General features: G+C 41.8%; 1 protein-coding gene across 1 annotated transcript in view; it reads left to right on the top strand.

Annotated features, from left to right (window-relative positions):
- The first annotated feature begins 3,927 nt into the window (after positions 1 to 3,927).
- The window catches only part of LOC121609600 (SPHK1 interactor, AKAP domain containing), a 30,022-nt gene continuing 9,227 nt past the window's right edge, over positions 3,928 to 24,722 (top strand). Inside the window, exons 1-6 of the mRNA XM_041941272.1 lie at positions 3,928 to 3,962; positions 7,115 to 7,217; positions 8,570 to 8,680; positions 21,816 to 21,875; positions 22,277 to 22,417; positions 23,244 to 23,517. Coding sequence (XP_041797206.1) covers positions 3,928 to 3,962; positions 7,115 to 7,217; positions 8,570 to 8,680; positions 21,816 to 21,875; positions 22,277 to 22,417; positions 23,244 to 23,517 — 724 coding nt within the window. The remainder of the gene's footprint in view (positions 3,963 to 7,114; positions 7,218 to 8,569; positions 8,681 to 21,815; positions 21,876 to 22,276; positions 22,418 to 23,243; positions 23,518 to 24,722) is intronic.

Raw genomic sequence — 24,722 nt, 5'->3', positions numbered from 1 at the left:
AACAAAACAGGAAAATCTGAGAGATGATGTGGGAGTTTCTGCTCTGCCAGAACCAAAATACTTTCATACTTCACAATTCTTCCCGTGTCATGCACGATTCTACGCCAGTTACTAGTCACTTGATCAAAATTTCAACTAACTAACTAAAAACTTCACTAACACAGCAGATGAACTGAAGTCAGCAACCTAGCCGTAACCTTTCATTCACATTGTTTTAATGTAGTGGAAATATAAAGGCAATGACACTACAAGTCTTTTTTTTTTTAAAAAAAGAGAGCATACCCACAATAATCAGTGTGGTTATGGTGCATTTATTTTTTCTTAACTCTTTCTTTTCAAAACACATAATTTCCCATACATAATGTAAGACATGTTGTGTTTAGGATGTGCCATAAATATTTCATCATTGTCCGGTGCTGCAAACACATGTAGAAGTGTGCACACCGTCATGCACATGCAGTTGGCCACTGGTGAGGAACATCAGGTTCAGGTGGTTTTAGTATTTACACTCATACAGAGAGTAAAGGAGAGTAATTGAGGCTGATGGCTTAGTTTCAGTTTGCCTGAAGCTTCTGAGAATCTGAAAATGTGGACGATTCAGTGTGTTACATGCAGCGTTTGTTGTTTACACTTGTGCTTATACAATAAGTCTGGCTATGGTGAGCGGGAGGCTTTTTTTCCTCCTTGCTGATAGTTTGGTTCCAGGTCTTCTCTGTCCGTTTGGAATGATAACCCAGAAAATATTCAGCTGTAAAAACTGTTTTCCTCAGCTGAGAAGCGTGAAATGAGATGGTCCATACATAACCACACAGGGCATTAACAGTTGGTGAGAAGTGCTGGCTAATGCAAGACTTCTGCTATTTATATCAGAATCTTTAATGAGAGATTTGGGTGAAACTGGCTGAGCAAGTCAAGTTAACATTCTCAGTGAGGACTTTTTGAGTGTGTTTATTAATTCAAATGCTCAAATATATATGAATGGGAAAAGCATTTCACTGAAATGTTTCATATCTTATTAGGCGGGACCAGGCGAGTGTTTTGTAAATGTACAGTATGTGTATGTGTTCCCTGTGGGTTGCGTGACTGCACTTTGTCATCACAGAAACTGGGTTTTGATGTAGTTGAATCGTTGTTGTTGTTGCTGAAAGAAAGCAAAGGGCATCTAGAAGGAGAGAAATAACATGGCAGCTGATAACAGCATGTAAAAATCTATCTTCTTTGAGGTAGAGGAATGCTGAAAGTAAGCAGAAATGATCTTTTCAGCAGAGTGAAGATGTACACTTTGGTCAACATATGAATCTACAAAATGCATTTCTCTCTCTCTCTCTCGCTCACACACACACACACACACACACACACACACACACACACACACACACACACACACACACACACACACACACACACACACACACACAGAGAGAGAGAGAGAGAGATCTCATCAGGACTCCTGCTTTACTGAATATCCACCATTTCCTTCGTTCCCTGCCAACCACTTTATTGCCCCGACACAGTCCAAGCGGGATAATGGAGGACTGAAGGTCCCGGCTCCTTTTACCCCCTTTTGATTATTTGGTGACCTCCATAACGGACCAAATAGGGATATTTTACCCTAACCATTAGGTACAGAGAACGTAGGTATTACTCTCGAGGCTCTCTTGTTGCTGCTAAGGTGATGGAGATGATAGCAATCAGGAATCTGGTGTGTGTGTGTGTGTGTGTGTGTGTGTGTGTGTGTGTGTGTGTGTGTGTGTGTGTGTGTGTGTGTGTGTGTGTGTGTGTGTGTGTGTGCGCGCGCGCGCGCATGTGCACGTGCGCGTTCTTTTACATTTTACACTGGTCTGCAGAGCTCAGAGGAGTGCAGGTGTAATGATATACACTCTTTCTTTTCAGATATCTTTCATAGATATTTTTAACAGCAAAACTGACCACTAGTTCGCTCATTAATTTACTGATTTAAGTGTAAAAATACAACTTTTAAGCTGCAATTAACCCTGAAAAAGAAAGAATTAAGGTGGTGAAAATGTCAGTCATTTTTAGTGCCAACAGAGAAGCAGTTCCCCTCTGCTCTATGTTTTAGTGCTTTAGCTTCTTTCAGCTCATTGTTTATTTTGGTTCACTCTCACTGATGGACGCATTTAGCAATATAGCCAGATATTTCCCTTTAGGCATTGGTGGAGACCAAAAGCAGAGCTATAATAGAGTGAAGGCTAGACATTCACCAAGTTGCCTGAAACACGTCTCTAAATGAATGCTAATGTTGCTCCGTGTCTGCTGCTTGTGTAAATAGGCAGTTCTTTGCCAACACGTACTAACTTGCCACATTAACTCAATATCCACTTTTATGGAGTCTGTCATGTTTCTACTGTAGCCCAGAACGGACACACCAAACATTCTGTGTTTATTTTGTGTTTTTAGCGGCCACCGTAGGTGAGGGGTGAGACAAAGGGTTGCAATGCACGACCTCATTGCTAGATGTCACCAAATCCTGCACACTGGTCCTTTAAATGTGTTGTGCTGCTCCCAGGTGCCCAGAAAATAAATGAATGCAGTTATAAGTGAGTTAAAAAAAAAAAACTAAACAACTAGAGCCCGACAAAGAGGTCGGCATGACTGATTTTATCTTATCACAGATCATGTTGGTGTGTGTCAGCTGGTAGCAAGAAATTGCACTAATATCGAAACAGAGATGCCATTATATAGCCAAGTTTAAGGCACAGTAATTTAAATTTTTGGTAATGTTATGTGTTCATGTATATAAGAATAATACTGGCTGCTAAATCTTTATCTGATATAAATATTGTGATGCTAAAATCGGTATGGGCCTCAATTATCCAACAAAAGTTAGGCTCTGTAACCAACATGATCATGTTCCAGTGTGTTAAAATGTCTATCACTGTCACTCTACAGACAGTTAGCACAGGACAAAATGACTAAGTACTCCAGTCTACTCACTGTAACAATACTAAAGACAATACACATGAGACTTTGATATTTCCATGGAGACTGCTAAGTGGAAGTGTCTAAGTTTATCTTTATCACACATACAGTGATAGTGGGCAGGTCTGCTTTTGCTTTGCTGGAAAATAGGCACTCGAAAGGCATTCATGGATGTTGGTTCCTGTTTGCTTGTTGGGGCGGGGGTGGCAGGCTGACCATGAAATCTGCTGCACTGACTTTGTGTTGTAGTCAGGGTTAGTGCTGGATGTGAAATTCACGTGCCGCTTTAAGTTAGTCTGTAGTGTCCTATCAAAGCCTGGGTTTCCTCTCATCTTTACAGATCATGTGCCTGAGAACAATGTTTAGTTTCAGCTGTGATGGAGATGTTGACTTACTATTTATGTAGCCCAGTTGCCTATGCTGTTGTTGAGGCCTCTGCATTTTCAGTGTTCCATACACACCCATATTACTCAGCCTTCAGAGATCAATACATTAATTAGCCTTCAGTATTCGTTAACCAAAGCATACTGAAAGTGATTAACTAACCACTAATCAAGGCTGGTATTGATTTTGATTATTATTATTGGTAGCAGAACAACTACGCACGAGTGCGCGTGCGTCTGTTTGAACACACGCGTGTGCGTCGACATGCGCGCGCACTGCCCATATCCGTGCCCTTGCCTGCGCCGTGCAGCTCATTACGTTTGATCCAGGGGCTCCTGCGCCTGCACTCGGCACTTGGCGGACAGGCGCGCAGGGCGGACAGCGGTGATACCGCGGGGCTCATTCATCGCAGCCTCCCTCCTCCGGCCACGGTGAAGCAGTCTGGGATTCCTTCAGTGCCCGGTCGGGGATGCGCATCTGTACCGGAGAGTGTCCCGGGGACAGTTACGCGTCGAGGCGCTCCGTCGTACCTCTCCCTGTCCCCCTGTTTCCAAAGGGGAAATAATCGCACCGGTTGAGGACAGTTTGGCTGTTTTTGACAGAATGGCGGGCGCAAAGTGCCTTCTGAAAACGCCGAGGTAAGAGATTGCTTATTATCCCGGGATAAAGAAAAATGTCGGTGAGCACAGGCGCACTAGTACAAAATCAGCGTAATCGTGTGTGACATTCAATAGTGAACATCTACTTTGTAGTGTTTTTGTTGCATCTATGGTGTCAGTCGAATTTTCCTGCAATGTTTCACATATGGATTTACTGTGATATTTGCAGCGCTCGTTTAAAATCTGGTATTGTAGATATTTTTACGAAAGCAAGTGAGTGTGAGGTGGTAATGCATCGTGTATTGTACATTCTATTTCATCAACGAGCAGCAGAGTTTTTCTTTTCCTTTTTAGACTGTGCAAACTGTGTCAGTTTGTGTTTAGTGTTGGAAGAGCGCACCAAAAATCCAGGCAGAGTGATGCAGTAAGCCTCTTTCACAGTAGGCTGCCAGTGTTTGTGCAGTAAACAAGATGTTCCAGCTTCCCAGGACTGACTAATAGAAATGCGTGACAATGAAGGAAAGTGGACAGCAGTCAAGTTTGAAATAGAAATATATTCAATTTTCACACTTAAATTGTTTTTTTTTATATGAGCTCTAGTCCTTTGTCTGTTTTCCTCTGAGGTAATTGTCAACATTAGAGCTGAAATTAAAGGGTTCTGAAGTCTTCAGGACGTAAACTTGCCACATTGATTATTTTGTGCAGCCAAACGCCGTCCCAAGCAGTGAAATATAAAGGCTGCCACCAAAAGTTGCCTCTTTGTGCACCAGTAAACTGGCCTTCTGGCTTCTGGAGTCTGGCGAAATCCACAATCACACATGCTTCTGCAGAAAATTACAACAGTGGGCTGGGGGCTGTCCTTGAAAGCCGGACGTTTCAGGGGTTAATTGTGTCTTCACATCAGTCTGATGTCTGCTGGGTACCTGGGGCCCCGAGAGCAGGAGAGTGCACCGACCTGTCAGTCATCCCTGTGTCGTGATGGAAAGGTTGTTAAGTGCAAAGATTAAAAATTAGCTTGTGCGTGCCAACTGTATCCCGATGGTCCTCTTGAAATCTTTTGTGAAAATCACTGAGCATTTGCAGGAACACTACATTACTTCTATAGTGTTTCCTTTTTTACAGTACCTTTTTCTTCCATTTTTTACAGTGTTGTTCACTTCCAATTTTCTGCATGCATTTAACATATTCACTGCAGAATCTCTCTCTCTCTCTTTCTCTCTCTATCTCTCGCTGTGTGTGTGTGTGTGTGCATGTGTGGATGTTGCATGGATGTTTTGATGTGTGCCTCACAGATACAGTAGCGTATTTAAAGCACATCATATCCACTTATCTCTAGTACATCGTCTTTTTTTTCCTCGCTGTCCGAACATTCACAGTAAACTCTCTTTTCCAGTGACATAATTATTTACATCAAGCATGTTCATTAACTGCAAATAGTGCAAGTCCCTCAGGGGTTTCAAAATGAAGTGCATTTAATTTGCTTTGAAATATGTGGATTACAGGAAAAACAGCTGCTATTTAAATATGCATCGCCAGCCTCTTTATTTTCCAAATTGATCCTCATTAATTCCATTCCAGATAAGCTTCGATTTGGCTTATCTCAGTGAAAGCATGCACGGAGGATAATGACGCCTTCCTGGGATTTTTGAGTTTGTTATGTTATGTGTTTAGGCTCGCCGTAGTCTGACAGACATTCCCGTCACTGTGGATTGTTGAATAATTGTGTCTCATGCTCCAAATGAAGATCACGTGTTGTATTTTCCTGTTTGCGCCGCGATAATCCTCTCTCACCATCGCTGTCTGTCAGTCCGATTTCATGATTTGGCAAAGGGGTCTTGAATTCTCGACACTTTATTGCTTAGTTGCATACAGCATGTTTGTGATATTCCTCATACAGAAGCTTGAAAAAGGTAGAGGTCACCAATGGGTCCAACTGCAGTTGGCTTTGCCTTTATGCAGCTAAGGACAGTCTGTCATGAGCGTTTACAACCAAGATTCAAAAAAGAGTTGGGACGCTGTGAAAAACATAACTAAAAACAGAATGCAATCATTTGCAAACGAACTGTGTTAACCAACAGTTTTACAAAGTGTTCCTGAGCCCATGTAGTCATCTCCTTTATACACTCACACTCAAAAAGTAGTGAACCTCGCTCCATCCTCGCTTGTGAACAACTGAGCCTTTCCAGGATGCTCCTTTCATACCCAATCATGATACTATCACCTGTTACCAATCAACCTGTTTACCTGTGAACTTTCCCGGTCTGTTGTTGCTCCTGTCCCAACTTGTTGGAAACATGTTGCTGTGGTCAAATTCAGAATACGTATATATTTACAAAAGTCAATGAAGACATTAAATATATTGTCTTTGAAGTGTTTACAGTTGATTATATGTCATTATTTTTTATGACATGTTTTATTTATGTGTTACACAGCGTCCCAACTTGTTTGAAATCAGGGTTATATGCAATTCATGTAGAGAGAGAAAACATCACAGTGATCCCTGGAGAAACTTTTTAGCAGGTGCTACAGTGGTTTCTCATGAATAATAATGTGATTAAAAGGTTTTGACATCCAAAGACCAACACTTAAAACTTTGCACTCTTCAGCAATGATGGGAGCTGTCACCTTGGTTTTTCATATACTGATGCATTTTGTTAAATGGGCTGGATTTATATAGTGTTTTTCTAGTCTGACGACCACTCACAGCTCTTTCACAACACAAGTCATTCATACGATGGCTTGGCCACCTGCTCATTACAGGCTTTTTAACCACACACACTCACGCACCGATGGCACAGCATCAGGGCCAATTTGGGGTTCAGTATCTTGCCCAAGGATACTTCAACATGTAGACCTGGGATCGAACCACCTTATAAGTGGATGACCGCTCTAACCCACTGACTGGGGCATTTGCAACCTGCGTTACTAGCCAGGAAATGATCTAGGTGAGAGATTTAAGTGTTCCGCTCAGAATCCTGAAGTGATTCTCCTGTCCAACAATTGCAGTCTGGTTAATTCATTGGAGGAGAGCCACAGCTGTACAGTATAAGCAAATGTGACAAGGCAATGGGCTGCCCCAGTCAGAACTGTCCTTACGGATCCCAGACTTTTTTTCTTAAAGCGAGAGGTGTTGAGCACTTGACAGCAACTTGCTCTGACAAAGTCAACTCTGTGCCCTTTTTGCCTTGCAGTAACTTCCAGTCGTCTGCCATGTTTGAAGGCTCAGAGTCTGTCGAGGTGGAGGGGGGCAGCGCAGAGAGCACCGTGGCCTCATCCATCAGCGCCTGCAAGAAGGTAAAAAGTACAGCTGTGTCTCGTGTGTTTGTGTTGGGATGGAAGTGCACACAGATCTCACCGTGTTCCTCTGTCTGTGTGCTGTGTGACCACTTGTCAATCGCGTCTTCTTTTTGTTTTCCTTTTCCATTTGTGCGCCCGTGCACCTGTCCATCATATCTGCCTCCCCCCTCCGTTATCTGTTTGTGTGTTTCCAACAGTGCAAGAGATTTTCATTTCCTCCTCCGGGGTGCCTGTGACACCCAGAGGTTGTGTAATAAGAGGAACAGCCAGGCCCTCGGGTCAGCCCAGTAGATTTATCATCTCCCAGTGGCAGAGAGACAGGAGGGGAAATAGTCCAGATCAGTGGGCTGAGGTGGAGGCTGGATTGAATTTCCTTTCACAGTGTGTGTAGGTCTATTTGTGTGTGTTCCTCCTTTGTATGTGTACGTATGTGCAGGTGGACTCACTGGTTTGTGTTCCTCATTAGCCCGCCGCTCGTGATCTTAACTGACTTTCACTCAAGTGTCCTGGAGAGACACAAGGTGATATCTTTCTTAAAAGTGGTCCTCGCGCTCCGCTGACCTGCGGCGGCAGCCTTTGATACGGTCGCCCTCGGTGAGATCAGCTGAGTCTACGTCACCTTTACCTGGCTGAGGGCCTGCACAGATGGCCTATTCCTCGGGGTGCGAGCATGAGGCATGATTTGTCACTAAAAATACTCAGCTAGAATGAACAACACATGCGTAATATCTGTCATGTTTCAAAGTAATTACATAAGAATTATTTTATTTATAGCATGTAGTTGTAATCTTTAATCTGCTCTGCAACGGCGGTGCAACTGTTTGAAATGTTGCTTTTTACTTGTTTTACAAATAAAGATTAATATAGCATATGGCCAAACTCTGGCAGTGTGATCAGTATCAAGGAAATCTTTAATTTCGCTATTGTAAATAAATTGGATGGTTATTAAAAGTCAAGGTTTATGACAAATGAGCAAATCAGTCAGTAGCAGAAAGACTCTTATCTGTCATTGACAAAAGCAGCTCTGTGACTGCAGCTTTCACCCTCAAAGCTTCATCAAAATGTCGCTCTAGGGAGGATACAATAACCGTCGTATATATACTGTGCAGTCTCTGGTTAGCTGACAGATTATTGATCATGTGCCACAGACACTTATCCTGAAATAAAGGTGCTGGAGAAAGGTCAATTTATCCCAACAACCAGAGGGGGGAAAACACAGAGACTGGCAGATGAAAGTGAATGTGTGACTCAAACGGCGTGCGCAGGCTCATATGCTCCACGTGTGCCTCTAAGCGGTGTGTTTTCAGTGCCGCCACTGTACCTGAGCAGGGTTTATCTGTGTGCTGCAGGTGCTGTGCAGCAACAGTGTGCTGGACTCGTCGGAGTACTGGCTGAGGAATGAGAAAACTCTGTGCAGGCTGGGCTTGCTGGACGACGACACGGAGGGCAGCTGCACCGTGGTGAGTAGCATACTGTGGGTGATGAAACACGTGCACCCTTTTGGCAACAAAGATGGACCAAGTCATCTCTACTGCCGAGTTTTAAAGTTGCAGAAGGCATGTTTGTGGGCCTCAAATGACAGCGAGGCGACGCTTTGAATTCTAAGGCAGAAGTGATGTGAGATGACATCTAAAAATCTGCACTCTCTTCAGCCTGCATCCTCTGAGTGGCTCGTACGCATACAGATGGTGAAAAAAACGTTTCTGCAGCAGGTTGCTGGTGCTTCCTCGCTTCTGTTTAGTAGACTGTTCTTGTATTGCTTGTATTGTCTTTTCCAATGAATGAACATGATTTAAGCTAATAGAATGGATGTCTGGTATTACAAAGTAATGCAGCTGTCAGATGTTGTTCTTCTTTACCTTTTCCTGAGAGATATTTTTTTCAAACTCTAACAATGGACTTATGATTTCACTCTCTTAACATGTATTTTTTCCTGTCAATGCCGTGGTACAAACAGATCGCTGGATCTGCATTGCAGAAGTCAGAAAACAGTATTTTGAGATCCAACTGAGTGAAGTGAAGATTTGTTCAAATTTGTGATTGACCAATATTTGCTGAAAAGAGGTACAGCCTTTTACTTCATATGCATGCACATTGATGCTATACATAATATAGCCAAACAGCTGTGATAGATTTAAAACTTAATCTTTACGTGTCTTCCTCATTGACAGAAAATCACCTTAATAGCTATTGATTAATAAATGAATCCATAATCAGCGTCGCTTCTGATGTTGTCAGGAGGTGCTGATGCTGTCCACTCGCTGAGAGCCATGTGAGCTGTGAACGATTACATCTGTGCTTGGAATATAATTTCTCATAATCACTTCGCTGCTTGAATTATACCAGCAGATTGTCTTTGAGCAGACGATATGAGCTATGCAGTTCCATTATGCTGGGAGATTGTTAAAAGCTCCATTTAGTCTCAGCGGGCAGTTTATTAAAGGAAGATGGCTTTGCAGGGTAAATACGTTGATTTTATCACACTCTGTGGCAGCAAATAGAAAAGCCATCATAGAGTGGTCATCTCTTTGTGCTGTAACACAAACTCTCTCCTTGGATTAAGATAATTACACTCCTGTTGGACTTCAGTCCTCCATCTGCTCCACATCCTGCTTCCTGGACTTTTAACATGTCAGCGTCAGTCCAGGCATGTCAACTCAACTCCACACATACTGTCAAAGCTGATTTAAGGCCACTGATTTGGGTTTGGTTGACAAACTACACCGCTGTACACGTGTGTTTGTATGGTACATTTTGAGTGGTTGTTAATGAGCCATTTTCAGGCTCCCCTCGCCGTCTGTTCAGTGCATGCTGGGATAGATTTAGCAGAAATAGAAATCTTGATACAGCATGACAAAATTATGATTGTTATTTGAGCTGACATGCAGAGGCAGCCTGTTTCACATCCTCTAATCAGATTTTATGATTCTAACTATTGAGCTGGAGGCAAACCATTAAGTTAACTATATATACCCTAGTTTTCAGTCTTTAAGAACACTGATTTTTACGCAATTATCCGAAACTCCACAAAATTGTAGTTTCATTTTGCATTTCCATTCTTTTCATGTTGTCCTGTATCACAGCTTCAGTGGTAAGGCGCGTGCAACGTTTTGAGTCGTGGCAAATGACTGAATATAACACACAATAATTGGCTTTTAAAAGCATAAGCAGTGACGTTAGCAATGGAGAGAAGGATGATAATTGTCAACAAAAAATACTCATCTGTATTTCTCCTAATTATTTTTTTGTAGAATCTGGCCTTTAGCGAGGATATTCTGGACACAGCATGTGTTTGGATAACTAAGGACATTGTTGTTCGTTTAGGCAAGGACGTGGGACTTTAGAAGAGCCATCGAGAAAGAAAACAGGAAAGAAAAAGGCTTTTAGCTGTAGAGGACACACATGCTTAATCCTCTCTGTCACTCAATTCTTAGTTAAGCATGAATTGTGTTCAGTTTTCTCACCTTTAGCTGCTTCCCTCGTCGCCATTTCTGGGGAGCGCTATCTGTGAACCACGACTTTTAGCTTCAGGGATGGTTATCTCTCAGCTCCTGCTGGATCAGGATATTAGCATTGTCATTTTGAGCATGTTAGCATCCCGACATTAGCACAAAGTGCCAGAATGCCCATGTACAGCCTCACAGACCTGTTAGCATTTCTTTTCAGTGCAGCTTTTATAAGTCATCTCAGTTCATACCACAGTTAATGTTTGACAAAGTAACTTTTTATGTTTAATTCCGATGACATGAACTGTAGCTGGTCCATCTTATGCAGAATAAATGCCACTAACACAAAGTGTTTTGACATTTTGTTTCCCATGCTCCTCCCTGAGATATGCCTCAAGTGTTTGATAATCATTACCAAGGTAACAGGAATAGCAGTAATTTAGCAAAGAGCACAATTCTCACACACTCATGTCACACTTTGTAAGTGTGAGCAGCCGCGTGCTGAATTGAATGTTCCTGAAACCTCCAGACGCCAGCTGTATTATCTAGGACAAGATGTACACAGGACTCAAAACAACTGTGCGTCAGTTTAATTTCATACAGCTCCAGTAAACTGGCAATACAGCACTCATTCATCAAAGTTTAGTGGAGGGCAGAGGGCCTATACATCAGCTCAACATGCCCCACTGATCATTCAGTAGACCTGTGAAGTAGACTTATGTGTGGCACCTCTTCTTCCTCATCATTTTTTACTTTAAATCGTATTGTGATGGCTGCCAGCTTGAAAACAAAGACATCACACGTGCTGCTCTTGTCTGTGCAGAACAGGCCGCTTCTCATAAAACTCCTACCTGAGTTTGGGATTATGCGGACAGTTTTATCTTCATTGTTGTTTTGTGAAATGTAAAAACAATGCAGCTTCATCCTTACAGTTTTTTTGTAAGCGAGACAGTGGTCATTTGTTTTCCTGTGAATCAGGGGGAACTTTAATGTGAGTGCAAACAGATGCGGCCCATCCTCCTGCAGCATCGCCCTCGGACTTTGGCGTGACAGATCGCTCCTCTGACTCTCGATTCTCTGTTCAGCTTCGCTGTGGTTTTTACGCGGCCGATCGATCAAACGGGAGCTTACGATTGATGACGCTGTGTGAGAAATGTATTCTCCTGTCCTGGCCTGAACTGTACGGGGAGGCAGAAAAAGTGGGGGAAACGTGGAAGAGAGGGGGGTGAGACAGCAGATGCTGATCAAACAGAATCAGAGGACACACACAAACATTAGATACGCTGTCAGTGGGGAGTGACGCAGAAAGACACAGACCACAGGGTAATGAAGAGAGGAATGTGATTGTTTTCTTTTTGTTGACTTGGCCCTTTTTAGCTCTAATGGACCAAAGCATTTGGAGCCACGAATGGAGTTTGAAGGGTTTGGTTAAAGGTCAAAAACTCTGATTATAATGAAATCTGTTTTTGTTAAACCTCGATATCCAAATCAACCCACATCAGTCCATTAGGTCGCAATTTCAAATGTTTGTGTGAGTTTAAAAAAAAAATCAGTGTTTACATATTCATACATATATACATATGCAGTTCAGATAGTGAAGGCCAAAAACTGTGAGCTATATAAAAAATAAAAGCTTTGGATTTTTTCTGCAGTTCGCTCCATCACCCACCTCTGGCTGCATCATGTTGTCACCTTTGATCACTCACTCATGTTTTAATGCATGAAGTCACAGAGAAGTGTCATATTGCTGTGATAGTCACACTGAATTTTATCACACCCCTGAGAGATTTGACTGGGTGAGCATTTTGAAAAGGAAGACGACACCTTCATTTTTTTCTTTATGAGGCAAATCCCTAATCTCTGCATCTGATTTACATGTTGCATTTCATGTTATTGATCTCTGTATTTGACTTATGTGAGAATACACTTCACTGTAGCACATACTGACAAAGTTCTGGATAGAAAAAGGAACAACCCAGCAACAAAATATACAAAAAAGATGACAGATCAAATAAAAACTTGCATTTACACTGAAAATCAAAAGTGGAAGAGCAAAATTCAGCATATACAGCCTGATATTCCTTTTGTCTGAGACGAAACTTCATGCTAGCAGTTGTTTTGTGAGAACATGTGCCAGATTTTTCAAATGCAGAAAAAAGCACTGCCCATTCCTCTGGCTCTATGTCTTCCTGCTTTGAACCTGTAGTCCGGGAAGGAGAGCGATCATTCATCGCCGGATTCAAACACTTCACACTTGAGTAGTGTGTCGTATCCTGACCTGTCCCCTCTCAGCCCAGAGAGAGGGAGAACAGAGTAAATATGCCATCAGCCATGGCAAGAGCTCTGACTTACAGCAGGATCACAGCAGGAAGACAAAACTTCTTTTTCTTCTAAACCTGAACCGAATCTCGTCCTTCTTTTATGAGTAGCAGTAGTAGTAGCCCTAATCTAAATATCTAAGAAAGATTCATTATTTTGTGTTTCCCACAAGTGAATATCTGTTAAATATGTAAAAATGGGAAGTCTATAGATTAGTCTGTTGTGTAGGAAGTTAGGAAGTACTGTACTAATCTATTTCCTGTCTGGTTCTTGAGCAAAAATGAGCTGTGGGCGCCTATTTCAACCAAGTTGGTTTGAGATATTTTAGATACACACAAATCAACACAATGAAGCAATGAATCAAATTACAATAAGCAAATGACTAAACTGGGGCCTTTGTGGATCCTGAAAGTCTAGGGCTCCAGGGCTGTCACTTGCTTTGCCTGGGTCTTGAGTCTGCTGGTGCACTCTAGGCCAAAGTAAATATTGATAGTACAGCTTTAGCTAATCATATATACAATGCAATTTAGGTTCGGAGAAAGTACAGATCACAGCAATGGAGTGGATCAGAGAACCATTGCAAGTGTCAAATCCAGTCATTTTGTCTTCGTTAAAGAGCAGCTTAACACCCTGTTTTACCTTGAACATGCCTCCTCCACAAATTCAAAAATTGCATTGTGAACTCTGACACAGACAAGACGGTGGTACAGAGCTGCCAGCTTTATGTTATCCCAGCCAGGGTGCATTGGAAAGTGGCAGAAAAAGGGTAATGAATGAGTGGCAACAAAGATTTTAATTTGCCACAAACACTATAACACTGATGAACACAGTAAATTACTAGCTTACAAGTAGAAGAGGTAGTATTTCTACCATTGCCACTATAATTTACATGCTTGAAATCCATCCTGCTGATGGCTTTATTTCTACATCTGAGGTGGGAGAATGTCGGTAGGGTTTCACAGATTCTTGGGGGTCAAATTGACGCAAATAGGATTTTCTCTGCATGAAGATAAAACAAAACAAAAAAAACGCTCTGATGGCACTAATGATAGCATAGTATTAAAAACATTGTGATGAACACCTCGCACTTCTCCAGACACGAAAGCAACACATTGAAGACGAGGAAGCTGCTCGGCATCGACTAACCCCTTCATAATCTGCTCTTAGCCATTTTCACATCGTGGCACTTTAGAGTGTTTTGTTCTCTTTTATGAGCCTATTAACATGTGTCTGTTCATATTCAATGATAAAAGTATGATCCTTTGGGGGAAGTGTACATTTGTCGACCCACAGGGGAACGTATACACTCCCCAGAGATCCTATATATCCCTTGTTTTTTTTACATTTTCCATAGCACATCCATACTGTTCATGTCGTGAGAAGAACCAGGACAGCATCAGCTTCTTAATGTTCTCTTTAGCCCGGGGCTCCAAGCTGAGGAACTCTGTGTGTGTGTGTGTGTGTGTGTGTGTGTGTGTGTGAGAGTGTGTGAGTGTGTGCGTGCGCGTGTGTGCGTGTGTGTGTGTGCGTGCGTGCGTGTGCGCATTTGATATTCACTACTCATGAAACGGCATATATACTCTTTCTGTCAGCGAAAGAAAGGCACAGCCGTTGATCAAGTACAAGGATGGTGCATCCTACAGTTTTTTACTACTGGTGATGAAATACTTGAAGCAAAATCCGAGATGAAGAGGAAGCAGCTCAGTCAGAGGTAAAAAGGCTGGACTACCTAAGTGGGTAGTTTGTGGAATTCCATCAAATAGTGTTTCTTGTTATGCTTCATGAACAGCTGATGTTATGCATTTTACCATTTGTGAACACAAAATAAAGCTGTTCATAATCACCAGTGTGTGAGATCAGCATGCTTGTCTGGTCTCTACACCAGCACCATGTAGCTTGTGGGTCGCATCACAAAATTAATATGGCAGAGTCACCGAGCCTTAATATTGTTTCCCCCAAAACTTCATTTAAATTAGATTGAGCTTAAAATGGGTTATAATTAAAGTTGCCAGCCTCTGAGATAAGTCAAAACGCTTTACAAAAGAGGGAGTTTTGTTTAGTTTCGTGACATCTGAGTGAGAATGAACCGATGTTTGTGACAGCATTAGGAACATTTTACCTAAAAATTAGTTTGCCTAATTCTTTCAAGTAGCCATGTTTTATTGTTGCTTCTGGGAAGAAAATCCACACACAAACATGCAGTATATGAAAGGATAAATATGCAATATAACAAAAATTCTTCTGTGTTTCAAGTCATGAAAAACAGAAAAAAAAAAGGAGCCACAGTTAAAGAAAAAAGAGGGAGACAGAAGGACCGAGAGCAGCAGCTGTGTGTGGGAGGATCAGAGTAGTGAGCAGAGACGGAGGGATGCTGAGGAGGAATGAAGCTTTGATGGACAAAGGAGACTAAAATGTTTGTAATGGTTTGCTGTATTGACCACGTCTGTGCACATAATATTGTATTCAAACTGTGGCTTAGAATCTGCATAAGCTCTATTTGTACTGTAGGTGTGTGTGTAGTAGAAAGATAGAAATCTGAATGCCTGACAGTTTTGTACGTCCAAGGCCAAATTGGATTTTACGCATAAATAAGTTGGGACAATTGAAGCCGTGTGTGTCTGCATTGTTATGGTCTCAGGGACACACACTGTGCCTCCAACAATAACCCAACATACTATAGCTGCATTTGGCTGTTGGGTCTGTGGAGCAACAGCCAACAGAAAAGAGACGTAATGTTTCCTGAAATGTACAACAAGGAGTTTTTAACTGGTTATGAAACAGACACAGTTTTAATACTGATGTCTCTTTGACCTACATAAGCAAACAAAACCATTAGTGGATCAGAAGATTGGCTATTTCTATATAGTTAATCTCAATGCCTATCAGTAAAAAGGAAAAATTACATGAAGAATAAGTCACATATTTCCTTCACTCGCCTCCAAAAGATGTGCACGCACCAGCAGGACAAGATCTGACTCAAAGCGGTGGAAACACTGCCATGTTCATCCACAGGGGGCGCCAAAATCAACTGAAAATTAAAGTTCCTTGTAGTTGCTTTAGGTGAAATGGCTGAATACCTAGATTCATCTTTTAAGGTAATCCAGTCTACAGTGTTACAATCCATCATCTGTTGCCCTGAAATAGATTCTGGGGTCCATTGCTGCATTGATATTAGATGATTTTACAATTTACAGTGAGCAGTTGAATAATTATTCCTTTCTATTATATGCGTTCAGTGAGAAAACTGGCAGCTCTAACAAAGTTAGCAATGCAGCAAATTTTCTGTGCAGTCTTCATTCAACATGAATTTTGTCATGAGAATTATCGATACACACACACACACACTCTGTACTTTCCTATCAATAGAGGAATGATACCTGCTATCTCCCAATAATCACCTTTGATCAGTAACACAATTCATCTTAGAAAGAAAAGAACCAGCTTGTTTCAGACTTTCAAATGTGTCACAAAGTTTTCTTCAACATAAGTTAATAATTTCTTATTAGCTTGTTATGATTTCTCATCCGAAATTTCAGGACTTAATGTTTCTGTTTGGCTTTAAAGTTGAGTTGAAATAGTAGTTTGGCAATGCAGTCACAGCTCAAGGTCCAGCCACTCGCCTCTCCTGGAGCATTCAACTGTATCACGATTGAAAAGCATCCTAACAGCTACTGAGCTCACATGTCAAACTCCATCTGTGGGTGTAAACCACGTAATACGGTTGAAAGCTTGAAAACTAGTAAGTGGACGGTGAAATGTTAGTGAATGGGCCTTGAGGTGGGATTGTTTTATCAGATTACTATTTCAGGAACGAGCTTCTCTCCAGGAACCAGCCATAGCACTGAACGGACAGAGCTGTAGCATTTAGCCTCCTTATTATATTGTGTAGGGAACAAAAACACCAAGTGACCTACATGTTTCTCCTCAAGCACAAGCCAAGATGCCCTTCATCTTCAGGCACACGCACTCAGTCATTAACATTTTCCTGAAGGTGAAACTAAAACGCTCCGTTTCACTGCTGCCAGTTGCCCCTGAGGCTGTTTCCAGCTTCCCCTCCTGTAAGGGTCATTACTGTCCACTTTGGTCCTTGTGGTCCATCAGCACAGGTGGCCAGAGTCACCCTGAGTTTCACTGCGGTTGGCCGGGCCGATGCAGAGCACAGCTGTAGATTTACGTGAGGTTGAGCACCTAGTGATGTGAGAAGGTGTGAAGGGACACCCAGATCTCTGCGGCGACCTAGATTCATCGCTCCACAGAAAATTGCATGGGCTGTTTGTTTGAACAACTTAAAATGATATATGTGATATGGATTCAGTCACGAAACAGAAAGTGTCCTGATGTTGTACCACCGCGAACACTCATAGTGAGGCCGTTTGGTTGGTTGGATGGAATAAGTACTACAGAGACCACATTCTGTAGTGTTTTCTTTTAGCCCTGATCACAACCTTTTCCTAACCTTATATTGGGCATAATCAATACTGTTCTATTGACAGTGGATCACATGATTGCTTTTATGTTAAATGGGCTGCTTGCTATGATGAACCCATGGCTCTACCCAAACTTTATAGCGTTTTGAAGCTTGGCGAGCTTTCTGCTCTTATAGCATCATTTCCAACTGTAGAAAACAGGTGTTTTGGATTTGTTCTAATAAACACCCACATCCCACCTGCTCACAGTGGCAGAATGTAACTAATTACATTTACTTACTACAATTTTGACATACTTGTTCTCTACTTTAGTATTTTAATGCTCATTTACACTTAATCCATAATCCACTTTCAGAGGCAAATATTTTACTTTTTACTGTACTACGTTATTTGACACTTTCTTCATTTAAAAGAAAAACATGATATTCTCATAATGCTACTAATCTGCAGAAGTGGCTGCACATTGATGAACTAGAACTTAAAATACTCTCACATGTATTTATTAGTGATAAAAGCAGAGTAAAATCATTTTCTTTAACACTTTTAAAGGGACCATTCTGCATACTGAGTACCTTTTGATACATTTTGCTGAGCTGTACTTTTACCTACTTAACAGTTTGAATTCAGAACTTTTACTTGTAGGCTGTGATATTTGTACTTGTACTCAAGTAAAGGATTTGAGTACTTCCTCCACTACTACCTGCTCAGCACCAGGCAGCTAATTTAACAACTAAGTGATGGACATAGTGAAACATTTAGCAGCTAAAAAGACAGATATTTCCTTCAGGAGCTGGTGGAGACCAGAGTCAAACTGTGATTCATCAAGTGGCCAGAAAAATGACTCCAAATCAGTGCTAATATGCTCTGTATCAGTTGAACGTGTTAAATGTTTAAAGGTGATATGTCAAGTTTTGTGTTTACAGCTTGTTTCTGCTGCCCCTGTGTGGTCATTATGTTATACATGCTGTCTAACCTAAAAAAGAAAGTATAAAAAGAAAGAAAATCAGTGATGTATCAGTCAACACTGCTTCTAACAGTATTGTGACTGGCTGTCTCTCTCATCTTGAGCACTCAAGTTCTGGGATGTATCACTACAGGCTTCCATGGTATCAATATGATCCACTTATCAACCTATTGCTTTCGCCCTCTCTGTCTCTGTATGTGTTTCCCACTCACCCTCTTTATATTCCTTCACTGTTGTTTATGTGGTCAGTCCTTCAGATGGTCAGTCCTTCAGAGACAGGCTGACGCAAGCCCACGTCTTCTAGTATGACTGTGAAAAACTGATAGAATCAGAGCGTGTCCCTGGGCCCGTCTCACACATGGACCCAGAGGTGACTAGATGGTCCTCTGATTCCCAAATTTAGAACAACTGCCTCTTGGCTGTCGCCGTCTGACAGGGTTAAATTGCTTTGACCCTTCTCAAGGTCAAAATCGTGAATCATTCGCTTCGCTTTTTCTCAAACTGTGCTTATCTGCAGGCGGTGCGTTCGCAGGCAGGAGAAGGTGTTGTCTCTGTTTTTCAGGGATGATTTCCAATATCAGTACAGGTCAATACTGCTGAGGTGCTCCTGAGCAAGGGCAGCAAGCCTCTCAGTTGCATGCTGTGGTATGGATAGAAATTGAGAAGTGAGTTAGACACCAAAGCAGAACTCTGCAGGCTATTGCTTGTTCATGCATTATAATGTGGAGGAAAAGCCATAAGGTGGTTCATTGTTCATAGCACATTACCACTTAGATAAAAGGCATGTATCTGCATCTCCATGCATATCATCTGCAACAGGAACAGTAAGTGCTCTGCACAATGACTAAAAACAGAATTTAAATGCCGTATTTTTATCAAACGTGGGTCAATGTGGCAAAATCAAGCTATTGTCTTTGGTTTCAGTAAATGGTGTGGGATAATCTCAGGTCCTGTATGTGTATGTCATTGACATTTAACAGCTACTCTGAAAAGGTCCTCATCTCACTCGCTAAACTGATAAAAGCAGCAGACAAGCAAATGAACAAACTGTACTCCTCTGTGAGAAAATTGCTGTTTTTGTTTATGTGTGTGCATTTAGAGGGAAAGGTAGTGAAGTAGCAAGCCTCTTGGTATTCAGGTAAATGTTAAAGGTGACACATGCAGTTTATGGAGAGAAAAACAAAAACCACAAACAATTTGGTTTGATCAGAAAGGACAAACTTACTCAAATATTCTCTCAGTCAGTCAGCTGTCACTGACTTCACATTTTTATACTTGACTGAGTCCATTTTCAAGCTGCAATTTTCATCACATTAGACTTAATAGTTTGGAAAATATTATGTTTGACTGGAGGATACCAGATTGGAGGTGAGGGGAGAAATTGGCCTGTTCTGAATGTGACGCTGTAGCGTCAGATGAAGGACATTTTGTCTCATCCGATCTGGCTTTTCAGGCAGTTTTTTCTGTTCCCTGGTGATGTTCCTTCTTAATATTAGCTTTTACTTTGATAAAGAAAACCATGCTCTCTCCTAAAGGAAATATACATAGTGCAGCAGGATTACAGCCATTTATACTGCTGATATAAATCCATCAGTATATTTGCATATTTGTAGCAGCAGTGTTTGCTTCACTCGACAACATGATTTTGACATGATTATTTTACTGACTTCGATTCCTTGACATCCCATTCCTTGGGAAGAAATCTTGTTGAGTACAACACAGATAAATGAATAGAAGATGAAAATCATGAAAAAATATATGCTATCTCAAAGCACTAAGGCTGTTTAGACACCTAGCAGCAAGGAATCGCACACCTCAGGTAATTTAAGGGAAATTATTTCAAACCACGATGTGTGTCAAGGTGTGATTATTTGAAACTATATATATTTTTCCAATGTCTAGAGAGGAGAGAAAAGGGGAAGATAGAAGCAGGCAGAGCGGATATAGAGATGGCAGAGGTAAAAGAGAGCCAGCGGGATCCCACCTGTGCGTGTTTTGCATTGAAAAGACCGAGGCTGCCTCAGTGACTCACATTATGACTAGGTTTGATTAGTGATGACAAGCACGGTAGCATTTAGATGTCTGACATATATAGAAATGCCTGTGTTCGTGACTGTCGCTTCTCCCAAAAGCACCTCACGGTGCCCTGCACATACACATGCTGTTGGTGACGTGCTTGATCCATTTAGCCACACAGGACTAACTTGGCCATGCCACCTCGGATCAGAGGCTGTGTGCGGTAGAATCATACGGACGGTCCCAGACTCCCAGCACTGACATGGGGACTCCATCACACACCATTAAACCTGCAGCCAGAGGAGAAGATGGGTGAGATGGGAAGAGGAGGAGGCAGAGAGGGAGACAGAGGGACGGTGAAGAAGTGGAGACAGAGGAAGTGAAAAGCTGAAAAAGGGGGACAGAAAGAAAATCATTGCTGGTTTACACCCGCTGCTAGCAGTCCCTGAGAGACAAGAAAGTATTCTTAGAAAGGACTCTGCCAATGAGAGACAGTGCCTTACACTGGTCACCAGAGTTGGAAATCAATCCTGTCCACCTGCCACTGTGGCTGGTGGATTCCACAATCTGCCAGCCACTTTTTCACCAACCACTTTGACCAGGATATACGGTATTCAAGCAATATTTTAATGATAATGAATTTCATAAGGTGAATATAAGGAAAATACTGACACTATCCCTCTCATACACACAGACACACACTAACGTGAATTGATTGTGTGCTCAACTTCTCTAACCGGGCCGTCTTCAGGCTGGCAGCCGTATCTTCTGGGGCTAATTTCACCTGTTCTGTCTGTCTTACCTGGATGAGGCTTTTGGACGATTCGTGGTCTTTTATGGCTTCCAATTTTAGGTTTTTAGTCCCAGTAATGAAACTATTAGTTCTCTTATTGGCATCCCAACCATGTTGACGACATAGCGAACAAAACATTGTCTGGCTTGTCTCCTTAAAAACGAACCAATCACAGGACTCTCCATTTTTGTTTTTTCTCCACCTCTCAATATATAAACATTTTATGACCTCTTCCTCGTCTTGTGTCTCCTCCTGGGAGGTTTTCTCTGCAGGCCTCTTTACCCCTGCAATGTAACGCCACATTGTTTTTCTGCGGCTCCTCGTTAGAGTGTCTGAGTGAAACAACTTGCGATTCAGTCTGCGTTGTGCTATGTCACAAATTGCTCTGTTATGCTACTTTTATCTACCCAACTAGTAGAAACTCAGACACAACAGACAGCTGGTCTTAAGATGGTGAGTCACTCAGAGGAAAGCTGTCCTCCTGGTCTGGTTTGTAGGGTTTGTGACAAATACGTGGCAGTAGGAAAGACAGTGTCGTAACTTTACTATGACAGCACTCATGATTTTTGCGGTTTTATCTTCCTGGTCATGCTGTCACTCTCATGTTTTGTCTTTCTCTTTATGTCTCAGATTTGTTTTGTAAATCTGGACCCGCAGAAGACGGACTGCCGTGATGACAAAAGCATCAAGGTGAGCCGAGTCCACACTCCACACTCATTCTTTCCCTCCTGCATGAGCCCCTTTTCTTCCCCGCCCACTTGTCGTCTCCCAGGAACTGTGTTCATTGTTTTTCACATATAAACGGGGGCTCAGTTGCCATGGATTCAAAATCATTACCCAGAATTAGAGGGTTGATTTGTTTAGATAATATGCAGATTTTGCAGCCTTTTGCAGCTGAGGGTGGCAGCGGTGGGCAATCAATAATCATTCCACATGGCTCAAAACTTCTCATAGGAAGGATTTTATATTTACATGTTAATGAGTTGGAGTCACAGACAGCACATGTTCAGTTTTGAAGTTTCTTGATGAAAGGGTTTTCTGTTTTTTTTTTTCATTTAGCATTGTGTCTGTGCTTGGCGTGTCTCTTGCAGAAACTGGCATCAGTGTCTCCAGACCTGCCAAAGCTCGTTGAATTACTGACTGTCCACCAGCCGAAAGAAAATGAGATCCTGCTGCTCGGTGGCCTCGAAGCCTCAGACACTTGCCAAACACGCCCACACTCCCCCTCTCAGGTGAGTTTGCGGCGATGTCTTCAAATCCTTGCAAATGTTTTCAGCCCTTGAACTAACTGGCCTGGAGTGCGCGGCAGAGGGTGCAAGCTGTTCTTTCACACCGCAGTTTCGTGTGATTAGATTTAAACCTTTTGTGCTGGGAAAAACCCACAAGAGGAAGTGCTTTCATTTTATCTGGTAATTCTCCCCAGCCACTCCAATAAAAACATTTCCCCGTGTTCTACGTGTTAGACAGAAAACCAATATTTCCATGTGTAGAAAATAACACTTGCAGGTACAGGGCAATGGATGACTTCATTACAACTATTTTGCATCTTTTTTTCAGAATACTTTGAAACTTTAATCAGATATAAAAAATAAAAAAAACAGGCAAACTACACCAGCTTACTAATATCCCTTTCTGCTTTTATTGGTATTTATCTTTAATGTTGCCTTATAACCACTGATCGTCTCATAGACTTTTTAAAGCTCACCATCATTGTATAAAACCACTGTTCAGAATCAATACACATCCTGAGGAGCCTGCATAAACAATTAAACTTGCATGACCAGGGCCAGTGAGTTAATAGTATATTGAATAAAAGGAAGAAAAAATGCATTATAGCAACAGTAACTCACTGATTTTGAAGATTTAATATTCTGTCTCATAATTTGTGGCACAATGTGCGTGTTGTCCACTGTGTGTTTATGCATGATTGGTGTGTGCCTTCGTGTGTGTTCAGTATACGTGTGTATGCATGTAGAACTTTGTAGATACATGATGTGTGTGTGTTTATGTGTCTCTGTGTGTGCATGCGTAATAGGTATCTGTACATGTTCCATTCAGGGCGGGCAGCAGCCACAGCAGAGGAGTACAGACGTGTGCCTGGTTCAGTGTTCAGGGCAGAGACGCTCCGTCCAGCCTAGCAGCATCATCTTTGATATCAACAAGTTCCTGATTGGTCTGCAGTGGGGGAAGGAGCGGCAGCTTCAGCAGGGCCGAGCAGCAGGGCAGCGGGTCGACGATGACACCAATCGCTCCATCTCGTCCATAGAAGAAGACTTCCTGACTGCCTCCGAACACCTTGGTGATGACAGTGAGGATGATGGCTTCAGAAATGGTGAGCCTTATTATCGCCACCATAGAGGTTTTGTTTTCGGCAATGTTTGTGTGCTAGTTGGCAGGATATCTCAAAAACTATTAAACAGAGTTGCATGAAAACTGATGGACACTAAGGCCAGTGAGCAATTGTTCGTTTTTTTGGTGTTGATCCAAATAGGTTTCTCAGTATTTTGACAGACTTGGCGAATATCTTGACTCTTTTCTCTTGAGCCAGTGGGCTGAAATGAAGGGAAAACTACAGATGTATCACACGGGTGTCTATCACATAGGGGTGGGCAATATGGCCCTAAAATAATATGACAATATTTCATGGTATTTCTGTCATAATGATATTCTTGATGATGTGACAAAATACGGAGTACAACTTGCCAAAGATTCTGCGTTGCTGTGCTGAGCTAACATAGATTGCAGTGAGCTCCCTGCATATTCAACGGGGTGCTTCTGCTTGAGGTGGTGATATGTTTGTTATATTGCCCCCTTTTGTTGATACAGTCTTCTTGCACTTCTTACATATTACACTGGTTTGTTCTACATCTGATGTTTTTGTAACCAAACCATTGCTACGCTACAGAAATCGCTTCTCTTTTTGGAACTAACGCCTCCACCATGAAGCCGGTAGCAATGTTACTTTCTCTTTAAGCCAAACTTGTTGTTGCTTTGCAAAACAATATGACACCATTAAGTCAGCAAGCCAGATTATTGCCATTATCACAATTTTTTTTATCATCTTAGAAATTATACTGATATTATTGTGAACATTATGATAAGGCACACTCTTACTATCGCCATGTGTATTTGTGTCAGAGATAAAGAGTTAGTGTTAGTTAAGCTGCATAAATTCCTACTTATATTGTGAATAGTCATTGTTCAAAGGAAGAAAACAGACATTCATGCTTTGGGTTTTTGTATGCATTGATTCGTACTGAGCATAAATGTTGGTTTAATCTGTCATGATTCTCTTCATCATAACTGCCTTAAGCCTACTTTGTGTCCTTTGCGTGACTCATTGTACAACAACACAGGAGTTAAAGATTTCATCCTACATCTGCCCATGTAAACACGAACTATTCAGCCTGAACATCCTCATACTCGTCCTATGATGAACTTGCATTTACTTACAGCACATGCTGTCCATCCAAAATTGTTACAATTTGAAGTGGCTGTTTGAAAAACATGTTTTGATGCGATGGCATCCTCATTGAG

The sequence above is a fragment of the Chelmon rostratus genome, chromosome 7, assembly GCF_017976325.1.
Source record: "Chelmon rostratus isolate fCheRos1 chromosome 7, fCheRos1.pri, whole genome shotgun sequence".
In the NCBI taxonomy this organism is placed as follows: domain Eukaryota; kingdom Metazoa; phylum Chordata; class Actinopteri; order Chaetodontiformes; family Chaetodontidae; genus Chelmon; species Chelmon rostratus.
This window is presented reverse-complemented; position numbering and strand designations above follow the sequence as displayed.